This window comes from Papaver somniferum, chromosome 5 (genome assembly GCF_003573695.1).
Source record: "Papaver somniferum cultivar HN1 chromosome 5, ASM357369v1, whole genome shotgun sequence".
Lineage (NCBI taxonomy): Eukaryota > Viridiplantae > Streptophyta > Magnoliopsida > Ranunculales > Papaveraceae > Papaver > Papaver somniferum.
The window spans coordinates 187075781-187087425 of record NC_039362.1 but is presented as its reverse complement, the minus strand read 5'-3'; the positions used below and the strand labels follow the sequence as shown (position 1 = coordinate 187087425).

The window sequence follows — 11645 nt, the reverse complement described above, 5'->3', positions numbered from 1 at the left end:
TTTGGATTTGGTCTTAATCGCCGACCAAATTTGGTCCGAGTTTTACTCTTTGATCAAATTTTGATCGATGGTCCGTCCCATTACGCCAGCCCACTCGACACCAAATTTGGGTTTAGTCGTCCACTGCAGTTGCTCTTAGCGGGGTCAAATGGAGCCTTTGCATAAAAGTCGTGTAACTTAGTTGAAAATGGATATTTTATCCGTTTTTTCTAGTTACAAATTGAGTAACTAAGCAGAGTTTTGGTTAAAACTTGTTTGGCTTGGACTAAGTGGACCCAATAACTTAAAAAGCGACCCTTTTTTCTCCGTTCGCTATGCAATGGGAGGATCTTTTCAAACTGACGTGGAAAGGCAATTGGGAATAGAATCCACCAACCATGCACCAGGCCCAATAATTCTTGTACCTCCTGGCCCGACAAAATAGTTCTTCTCCTTTGATTTTTTCTATTGATGTTTGAATGAACGGTTCGCGATGATTTCTTAACTTGAAACCATGAATTCTAAGCACACACAACACTTGGCGGGATGAGCTACAAATTTTATATTAAGCTTCCCTGAAACACATCACAAATTAAGAGCGCTTCAAATTCCTCCTCCACCACCTCAGTCTCCGCCTCCTCCAATCCATGCTTTCTGGAAGAGAAAGTCCAGTACGACTAATCGGAAAGCGCAGCAAAATCCTCCCAGATCGTCAATCCTTTCTTCTTACACCTAATTTTCAAACCCTAATTTCATTTGTGAATCCGACAAACAAAACCCTAATTTTTTGTTTTCATTTCCCTTTTCATAGTTATAGAGATGAAATAATGCATTATCATCTCATCAAGTCGATTTATGGAGCAGAGGTTTGTGAATCCAGTAAATTGGATGTTCATGTTTCTGTTGAGATCGGGGGATCAGATTCTTCGTATGTTATTTGTCCTGTTTGTGGAAATGCCGTTCAAGGATCAGATCAAAATAAATTTGAATTCTCATTTAGATAGGATTGGTTTTCATTGCTAAATGTTATTTTGGAGATTACAAAGTGTTTGATTAAATTACAGTTTCAGTTTAGTTTCAAAAAGCTCAGTATTCAGTTGGATGAATCGAAATAAAAACTTAGGGATATATACTGTAATGTTACCAAAGGATGAGAAAGTTGAGGGAAATGCCATCATTAAATTGCCTGTGATTGAAGATAATGACGACGTTCATTATGTGCTGCCACTGAAATCATTTCCCAAGTTAGAAAATCATGAAGAGGTTAAGGTGGAAAATTTGTCGGGTGATGACATTTTTGAGGAGAAAGATGTGAATGTGACTCATCTGTACGTAATGTTATGTTGCCAAAGCATGAAGTAGATGGATCTACTGATTACTTCGGTGGCAATTTTCCAGATTTTCGTTGCATTAGATTTGGTGAGCAAGTTGATTAAAGAAAGGGAGTACCGTCTCTTTTGTAAGAGACCAGTATAATGTTAAAGATCCCAATGCAGCAAAGGTACATTTACTTGTTAAAAATACACTTTAAATTTTTATTTCTTTTTGGTTAGTATGTTGCGAGGAATTTAGGGATTATGAAATATCTAGTTACTTTTCTCAGGTGCTATCTACTGATTCTGGATGCGAAAAAGTGGTTGGTCATGTCCCCTGGGAGTTGGCTAGGTATCTCTCCCCTATAATCGAGAAGGACTGCTTGATAATTGAGGTATTGCTACATCACAGAATCATTTATTGAAACTTTAATCTCGAAACTTTTGAGTTCTCGTGAACTCATTTTGTGGTAATGCATGGCATCTTAGCATATCAGCTCTTCCAACATATTCTCTTGATGTTGTTCCAGTTCAGGTTGTATGTCAAAGAATGACTAGAATTGATGTAATAGAATCCAACAATCATGGAGGCTCTGACTCTTGCCGGGAAGACGTTCTTCATGTGGTTGAGTGCGCAAAAAACTTCATCCCTGGCAAGAGAAAGTACCAGCAGAATTTTCGTCTTTTGATTCAAGAAGTTATGAGGAGTCATTAGCACCTTTTTATAGGCGAAGAAAAACTTTATGTAGGTAGATGGTATAGTATGTGATTAGGTTCATCTATTACCTTGTTAACCTGTGAGTTGTGTGTTTATTCCACAGGATCATTTAAATCACTCTCGGACCGTGGTCGGGATATCTTTGTTCGACTTTTTACTCTAAAAGGTTGCATTCTGTTTTATACTTATTCATGTAGCCATTAGTTTTTATGGTGCTACTATGTGATGGATTGCAATGATTGGTAATGATTGTAGAATGATGGTGTAAATGATCTTATAAGTTACAAACATTGGTTTACTAATACTCTGATATTAATCTTATTAGTATATTAATGAAATTGCACAAATCAAGCTTCCTATTGTTTGATTTATCTGAATCGTTGACTTTAGAGGGGCGATTTATGAGGATTTAGTGCAAATGATGTAACTTTTTCCATATCTTGTTTCTGATTTTAGGACCATTGTTCCGGGTGGCTAATATTTCCTACCAAGAAGTTACAGATCCTCAACAGGCTATAGAGGGACTCTGTTGCAAGTCTGAGCATGACGGCTTTATGCAGTTTGCTTGGAACTATATACTTTGCAGTCTTAATTTTTCTTCTCTTGCAGCAAGGTGTTATGGCTGTTCGTTCGAGTCCTTGAAGGAACCAGATGGGTACATATAAAGGAGGTTCTAGATGCGCTCATTGTTTCTGAGCTACGAGACATTTGTAGTTTGTCACACTCCAAGGTGCATATATGTATTTATGCTCAAATAGTCATGGCCATTACATTTTTAGGCATCTTCAAGATCATACTCCCTCTATTCCAGTTTAGTAGATTGTTTAGGTTTATTTTTTGGCCCATATGACTTCATAGTTTTGTTATTTTGTCACAGAACTCCCAACTTTAGCATCAAACTAAAATCATACAAAATATTTTTAGAAAATTGCTTGGCATTCTTAACCTGGATCCATATACCCCCTTCCCTAGCAGAGCTTTAGCATATGGATCTTTGTAATGCTTAATAAGCATGGATATCATTTGCATATTTGACCGAGTTGTGAACAATAAACGTAATTTTTATTTATTTTCGTTATCGCTTTCTTTCGTTTAGCAGTATTGACAGTCTTGTGGTTGAGACAAGTTTCAAGGCTTTGATCTTATATTTCTTTTAATTCTATGTGGTATATCCGCTATTTGGAGCATTACAATTGGCTACTCCTAAATATGGATTCTGCCATAGTAAATCTCCTATATTGGTGGCTTCTGATGACTGCAAAGTAACAGATATTCTTTGCGGACAGATACGGGTCAAAAATTAGTTTAACATTTCTTGAAACTTAATATAGTATTTCTCTGTTAAGATACATCTGTATAATGTGTCTGCTTCAACGTTGTGATGCTTGGGTTTTGACACAATGATGTGATACACGAATATCCTTGTAAGGTGGATAAGGAGACGTCTCTTCATATTTGTTTAGGTCAAATCACACAAGATAGATGTATTGTTCGCTCTAAGCGGACATATCCGCTATTTGGAGCATTACGGATGGCTACTCCTAACTTCGGATCCTGCCTCAGTAAATCTCCTACATTGCTGGCTTCTGATGACTGCATAGTAACAGACATTCTTTGCGGACAGATACGGGTCAAACATTCCTTAGAATTAGTCTTCCTCTGTTAAGATACATTTGTGCGATACAGCTGTTTCTATGTTATGGTACTCTAGCTTTCATTCTAAGCTTAGGAAAGGCGTCTGTTCTAGCAGAAAGCTGGAATTTATTTCATTGTTGTTCGCTTCATATGAAGATGGTAAATGGTATAACATGCGATTGATTACACCTTCTTTTAATCTTCCTTTTGACATTTTTTTTGCTCTGGATTCTGATGACTGCAAAGTAACAGACATTCTTTGCTGACAGATACGGGTCAAAAATTAGTTTAGCATTTCTTGAAATAGTATTTCTCTGTTAAATACATATGTATGATGTGTCTGCTTCAATGTTATGATGCTCGAGTTTTAACATAATAATATGTTTCTTCATCTCTGTTTAAATCAATTTACTCAAGATAGATGTACTGTTAGTCTAAGTGGATATCCGCTATTTGGAGCTACTCTCAACTTTGGATTTTGCCGTACTAAATCTCTTGTATTGCTGGCATCTAATGACTGCAAAGTAACATTCTATGCGGACAAATACGGGCCAAACATTGGTTTAGCATTCCTTAAAATTAGTAGTATTTCTCTGCTGAGATACATTTGTGCGATGATACTCTTCATTCTGAGCTTCAGAACGGCTTCTGTTCCAGCAGAAAGCAGAAACTGATTTCATTGTTCTTTGGTTCTTATGAAGATGGTAAATGGTATAGCATGTGATTGGTCACACAACTTTTCTTTAATTTTCCTTTTATCAGGTTTTTATCAGTTGAAAGTTCAAATTCTTACAGCTTTTGTGGTTCCTCTTTTTATTGCCATATAGCCCATCTGGGCCATCTCTTCCAAGCACGGTGTGTTAGATGGAACAGGAAACTATATTCGTTTTTCTTTAATCTCATTTTCGATGTGTTATCGCAATTGGTAGTTTAAAACCAACTACAAGTCACAAAAACATTGTATAGAATTTAAAATCTCGTTCCTGTTTGCAGTGTGAATCTCAATCTTATTATTATTATTTTTAATGTGAAACTGGAAACAGCAGTGTTGAACTGACCTCGTGTCTCAACCGCGTAGGTGGAGCCAAAATTGAATCTTCCACAGGCTGTTCAAGTGGAAACAACGAAACGTGAAAATCTTAACCGACTGGAATAATCCCTAATATACTACTCCTAGTTGTTTGGATAGTTTAATTTAATTTAATTCTCACGGACCCCAAGCTACAGTTATGTGGCATTCACATCCAAATATCTGTTCAAATCCACAAAGTATAATGAATAATTCTGTTGCATGTTTTCAAGACAATTGTGTGAACCTAAATCAATATGCAGAGTCGATAAAGTTCGAAGTCAGCATTCATTCCTGTTCAACGTCCAAATCCAATTCAATGTAGAGACAATTCTGGGACACGACTAACTTCGACAACTTACATAACTAGACATCATTAATCCGGAAGTCCCCTCCACACAAAAATTGGTATGGCTTTTTCTGCGGCAGCGTTCACATACAAAGATTATTCAATGCAGACCTAACCTAAAAAGCGGATGAGTCTGACAAGCCTCATAAAACTCTTCCTTCCATATTACTTATCCAAAAGTCTGCATTCAATTCCTTCTTCATTTTCACACACCCATATTGACCGACCCTCTTTTCAGTTCTATTTAAAACCATCCCTCTTCACAATCATTCTCTCAAGTACTTGCCTATCTGGTTCTCAAAAAAAATACGTTTCAATATATCCATATTCTCTCAAACAGATTAAAAATGGCTGATCAGAGTGGATACAAGAATTCCATAGATGGAACACCAACAACAAATGGAAGCAATAGGGCTAACAAAAGGAGTGTTGCAACTTCTGATTACGTTCTTAGGTGTCTAGCCTTTGCTACTACTTTGGTAGCTGTTATAGTGATGGCTGTTGGTAAACAAACTAAGACTGTTCCGGTTACTCTTCTTCCTAATCTACCACCGATTAACGTCGAAGCTCATGCTAAATGGCAATACATGTCTGCTTTCGTGTAAGTTTTCCAATTTCTACAAACTCCTTTGTTTTTGTTCCATCTCGCTTCACTGATTTATCTGACAAGCTTCTTCTATTGTTTTGTGTTCTCGTGAACAGATTCTTCATGGTGATAAACATTGCAGCTTGTGTTTACTCAGCTTTGACTCTAATCTTAGCAATTGCAAACCGATTTGGATCAAAGGGAATGGATCTAGCAGTCATTCTCCTCGACATAATCATTTTGTCGCTTCTTTTTGCTGCAAATGGAGCGGCTGCTGCTGTTGGTGTTTTAGGCTACCATGGGAACACACACACGCAGTGGAAAAAAGTGTGTAATGTATTTGATAGTTATTGTCACCATGCAGCTGCATCCATCATTTTGTCTTTGGTAGCAGCACTTATGTTCGTGTTGTTATTAGCTCTGGCTGCTTCCAGACTCCATAAGAGATGTTTGTAGTTTGATTTAAGGAATTTGTGTAATGGTATGGGTTTGGTTTGAACACCAACAGCAGCAACAGCTCCATGTGGCAATCTATTTCTGTCAATTATATGTTGTAAACAGTGTATTTTATTTGCAAGGGCTTTTCGTATTTTGTTTTTTTTCATGTTGCACAAAATTAAATTTGATCCTTGGGTTTCTAGCCTTATTTGACTGTATTTTTTTTAACCAAAAAAGGCACAAAATGAATCATAAAGATGCACAATTCGGGGCTCAAACAACACTAGAGGAGAGAGTCAGGGACCACCCATATTCATGGGGCAGCCATTCACAAATTACAAACCAAACAAATTTGTAGGAAACTACCAAAGTCTTGACATACACATTCTCTTTTTAGGCTGAGCTAACACCTTGCTTGGCTAACCTGTCAGCTGAAAAAGTTATGCATGTATAACTACGTACAAAGACCAGCCAGTCAGTCATAGGAGGACAAATTGTCTTCTGGTTTGCGATAGAAATCGCTGCCTCAAAGGTTTTTTTTGGATACCAGGAGCACAAATTGTATTTCGTTTTTTTTTTTTATAAGAATAAAATTTTATTAAGTTTTAGTGAAGTTTTGGTCATTTGCTAGAATACCAAAAATAGCAAAATCATAGTTTCCAGAGGATTCAAGTGACCTTGTTGTTTGCCCGACATTTTTGGCAATAGCATCTGCAATTTGATTATCATCTCGACTAATATAATTAAACTCACAAAAAGAAAAACTAGAGATTAAGTATTTGATCTCCTTTATTAAGTTTCTATTCTCCCATTGAATGAGTAGGATGTTCCCATTAATGGAATCAATAACTAGCTTTGCATCTGCTTCTATCTGAATACGTGGAAACTTTTTCTCTTTTGCCCATGCACTCCACTGCTTCTGGATTTAATGCTCCATCTCCATTGCTCTCTTTGATTCCAAGACATGTACATGTATGGTTACGTAAGACAATACCCGTACCAAACTGGTTGGAATCCTTATCAAAAGAGCCATCAATATTAAACTTAACAATATCCATACAAGGAGGTTTCCAATCAGATTTATTATTACTAGGTCTATGTGCAAAGGACTGTGTTGGGTCAATGTAATGCATATGAGAAGCTAGATGATATTGAATCATGTGCACTGTTGTATGAGGGTTTAGAGAAACTCCCTGGAAAACAACATCACACCTATCTTTCCACAGAATCCACATGCCAATCATATAGGAGAGTAACCATCTGGAATCTTGTTCATGATCAGGTGAAGATAACCAGCTATTAGCCCATTCTGACATTGAGTTTCAATTATTTCTCACAACATCTATATTAATGTTTATACCCCTCCAAACCGCTCTGGCATGCCTACATTCGAATATAATATGCTCAATGTCTTCAACAGCATGACCACAAATATCACAATGAGTATCCACCTCTGGATTATATAAGGCTCTCTTGATTTTTGTAGTATTTATGTTCCTTATGCACTTCCAGGTAAATAACTTTATTTTGTGAGCAGCTTGACAGTTCCATAAACCTTTCCAGACCTCAGAATTGATGACAACTCCATTAACTTGCACCTCTCTGTTGCTATAAGTTAGTAACTTATAAGTGTTTTTGACAAAGACTCCTTGATGGAATCTATAAAGAGAGACTGTATTTTTGAAGAAGTATCAGGATCAAATAAAGTATTCAGCAACTCAATGTTCCATTGATTAGAATTAGGCAGATACAGTTCTGCTACTTCTTCATAAAACCTGTGAAGATCATTAATAGATGATGGTGGTTGAGACATACCAGGAATCGATTTATCCTTCCATATTTTGGTCTTCTTTCCATTATTTATTTCCATGAAGTAATTCTTCTTAACAAACTCCAGACCACTAACAATACAATTCCATGTGTAAGAACAATTATTGATAGTGATATTTTGATGTAATAAGTCTCCACCTTTGAAATATTTACTTTCCATCACCTGTGACATTAAATTGTGTGAGTCACTACATATTCTCCAGGCAAGATTTGTGAGAAGTGCAATATTAAGCTTCTTCAGATCTCTGAATGCAAGTCCTCTTAACTCCTTAGGTTTGCAGACATTTAACCAAGCAATAGGATTAGAACCTCTATTTGTATTGTAGCCCCAAAATTTTTTCTCTCAATGGCAGTAAGTTGATGTAGAAGATTATTAGGGGGCTTAAAAGTACCCTGTTGGTATACAGTCACAAAAGCAAGAACATGTTTAATCATTGTACCTCTACCTGCTTGAGAAAGAGAAGAACTAGACCATGAAGAAAATCTATGTTCAAAATTTTACTTAATTGATTTAAAAGAATCTTGCTTTGAGTGTCCAAGAAGTAATGGATATCCCAGGTACTTTGTTTTTGAATTCATGGTTTTTACACCGAGAATTTGTCTGAGAGTTTCTACAACTTCAGGTTTGGTCTTCTTGCTAAAATGTATTGCAGATTTCTCAAAGTTAATTACCTATCCAGATTGGGAACTGAAAGTATGAAGTAGATCCAATAAATTATTGACTGAAGTAAGATTTGCTTGAGTAAAGATCAAGCAATCATCTGTAAAAAGCAAATGATTAATGGCTGGAGAAAGTACAACCACTTTAATACCTTTGATGGACTTATCTTCTAGAGCACTTTTTAGATGTCTTGAGAGATATTCCATTGACAAGATAAAGAGATAAGGTGAAAGAGGATCACCTTGTCTTATACCTCTTGTAGGAGTGGATTCTTCACATGGAGAACCATTAAGCATAACTGAAAGTGTAGTTATACTGATACACTGATGAGTAAGCCCACAAGAATCATTAGAAAAAAAAAATATTGAAGCACCTTGATCAAGAAAGACCATTCTAGTATGTCGAAAGCTTTAGACATGTCAAGCTTCAAAGCCATCCAACCTGTTTCTCCTCTTTTTTTCTTCATGGAATGTATAATCTATTGAGAAATAACAGTATTGTCACTTATTAATCTTCCTGAAACATATGCTGCTTGAAAAGGAGATATGATTTTATCCATAATAGTCTTCATTCTGTTAACAATCACTTTAGAAACGATCTTATATGAAGTGTTGCATAAACTTATGGGCCTAAAATCACTTGCATTGACTGCCTTTTTCTTCTTTGGAATGAGTGAAATATAAGTCTTATTGATTTCCTTAAGAATATGCTTAGACTCAAAAAACCTTCTCACCATCAAGCAAACATCTTCTCCAACAATGTGCCACTAACTTTTGTAGAAACCTGCTTGGAATCCTTCAGGTCCTGGAGCACTCCAATTCTCCATACTCTTAAGGGTGATATTTATCTCATCATTGGAGGGAATTCTGGTGAGCATAACATTATGTTCTGTAATGACAATGACAGTGGTAAGAAGAACCATATAAAGACCTTCATCCAATACTGGGTTTGTAGAAGTACTAATGATTTTGAAATGGATTATTAGATGAGATGAGATATCCTCCCTTGTAAGAAGCAATTTATTGTCATGATCTTGAATGGAGTCAATATTGTTTCTGGTTTTTCTCTTATTAACTCTAGTATGAAAATAGTTGTCGTTGTTGTCCATGTCTTTAATGAAATGATCTCTTGACATTTGTTGGTAAAATTAACTTTTTATCTTGTGCCACTTACTCAGTTCATTGTTGATGTAGATTACGTCATCATTTGTGCTGGTATCTAGTGGTTTTTCTTGAAGAGAAGCTAACTCTTTTTGTAGATTGTCCAGTTTCTGAGTATATTTCCAAAGTGTTCCTTGTTCCATAGAGATAGCATCTTCCTTGTGATGTGAAGCTTGCTTACTAACTGAAAAGCAGGTGAGCCATTGAAACTAGAATTCCAAGCAATAGCTATAACAGTTGCACAAGATTCATCATTAAGCCAAGTTAAAAGAACTTAAAAGGTTTCCAACATCTGGGGACATTAGCATCAGAAACTAACATGATTGGGCTGTGGTCACTACCTACTTGAGTGAGATGATAAAGCCTATATCTTGGTGCATGTTCCCATATTGTTATTAGACCAAGTATAGTTTTTTCCAACAAATCATATGTCTTCTAAACCACATATAGAAAGCATATTATTCACCCAACCATCAGAATATGAAGAAGTAGGGTTTTCATTATCAGTTAAGTGAAAATTCAGGTCACCTAGAACCAACCAGGGATTGTTGTTTTCACTACTAATTCTTGGAATGAAATTCCATTGTTCTTTTTTCCTAGCATAGTTTGAAAAGACATACATGCATGTAAGAAGAAGTTTTGGTTTGCTAGGGTCAGTCTGAACAATCATATTAAACATGTTATAAGACTTATCAACAATATCACAAGTGAATCCATCTTTCCAGAGTAGAACTAGTCCTCCAGATAGTCCCCAAGGTTCTATAAAAGCACTACTGGGGAACTGAAATTGCTTTAATAGAGGAATGCAATTGTGACTACTAATTTTAGTTTCAAACATTAAGACAATGTCAGGATTTTGCGCTCTAATTAAGTCACTCAAGTAATTCCTGGTATCAACATTTTTAAATCCTTGGACGTTCCAAGAGATAACCTTCATGTTTATAACTAGGAGAGAGAAAATAAGTATGAAGAGGATTTTGTAACTAGGAAGATAGGAATGTGGCTACACAAATGAGTTTTTTGTAGAGAACTAAAAGTTTTACATAAATTAGTTTTTTTCCATGAAAAAGATAATAAGTAACTAATGATTAAGAGATTGATATCTAGATATTTGTGGAACCAAAGCAATGAATTACTAATGATTAAAAGATAACTATCTAGGGAGATGCAAAACCACTTTATTGACAATAATAAATGCTGAAATTGAAAAGTTTTAGGAGTAGAGTTAACCTGTTTTTATTTTTTTTGCATTAATAGCTTCAGTGTCTCTTATAGTGACCCTTTGAGCTGTTTCGATGTTTGTGATGAGTTCAGTATTGGTAGAAGAAGAAGAAGTGGCGCCATTGACTTCAGAATCATTAGGTTCCATAGCTCTATGCCTTTTTGCAAGCCTGGTTGAATCCTCGCCATCTTCATCAGACTTCTCCTTCAGTAGAAAATCCATGATAACCGTGACACCATCCTTTAGAGGCACAAAAACTGTTGATTTGGTATAGCTTTTAGTGCTTTTCTTGACAACTGGAGCATTTGAGATTGAGCTAGAAACGATGCTTTTCCTGATGCTATTAGTTTTACCACAAAAGTATGGCTTTTCATGAGCCTTAGCCAGAAAGTTTGCAGCATCTTTGCAGGCAACCTTGCAGTGCTTAATAATGTAGCAATCCGTGCGTATTCCAATAGGCTGTCGTTCATATATAGTAAAATTTGATCCAACGTGTAACTCCAACATTAGAAATTGCCTTCACTCCTCTTCTGAGGGGGTTTGTCAGGTCAATATTGACACAAACCTTAATTGGATCACTTCCAATGGGGATCACATCTTTTGGTTCGATGCTCACCACTTCACCCATTAGTTCTCATATCTTTGTGACAGCAGAAACATTCATGTGTTCTGGGAGTAGGTATCT

General features: G+C 36.2%; 1 protein-coding gene and 1 long non-coding RNA gene across 3 annotated transcripts; both read left to right on the top strand.

The window, feature by feature from the left end:
* Positions 1-528: 528 nt before the first annotated feature.
* LOC113278338 lies at positions 529-3910 on the top strand. 2 transcript variants are annotated; one of them, XR_003325449.1, is made up of 4 exons: positions 529-1480; positions 1583-1687; positions 2114-2176; positions 2467-3910. It is a non-coding gene; the product is annotated as an uncharacterized LOC113278338 (long non-coding RNA). The 2 variants fall into 2 exon arrangements; XR_003325448.1 differs by having other exon boundaries at positions 1823-2176.
* A 1367-nt stretch (positions 3911-5277) lies between these two features.
* LOC113278336 (CASP-like protein 1E2) lies at positions 5278-6251 on the top strand. The gene is made up of 2 exons (XM_026527203.1): positions 5278-5664; positions 5766-6251. Exons 1-2 carry the CDS (start codon positions 5411-5413, stop codon positions 6103-6105), a joined length of 594 nt encoding a protein of 197 aa, XP_026382988.1. The 5' UTR covers positions 5278-5410; the 3' UTR covers positions 6106-6251.
* The last annotated feature ends 5394 nt before the right edge of the window (positions 6252-11645 follow it).

What these genes read in the sequence shown, in the direction of transcription:
- LOC113278336 (XM_026527203.1), top strand. Translation starts at nt 5,411, where the DNA reads ATGGCTGATCAGAGTGGATACAAGAATTCCATAGATGGAACACCAACA. An exon ending in CAATACATGTCTGCTTTCGT is followed by an intron (nt 5,665 to 5,765) that starts GTAAGTTTTCCA and finishes TCTCGTGAACAG; the next exon opens with ATTCTTCATGGTGATAAACA.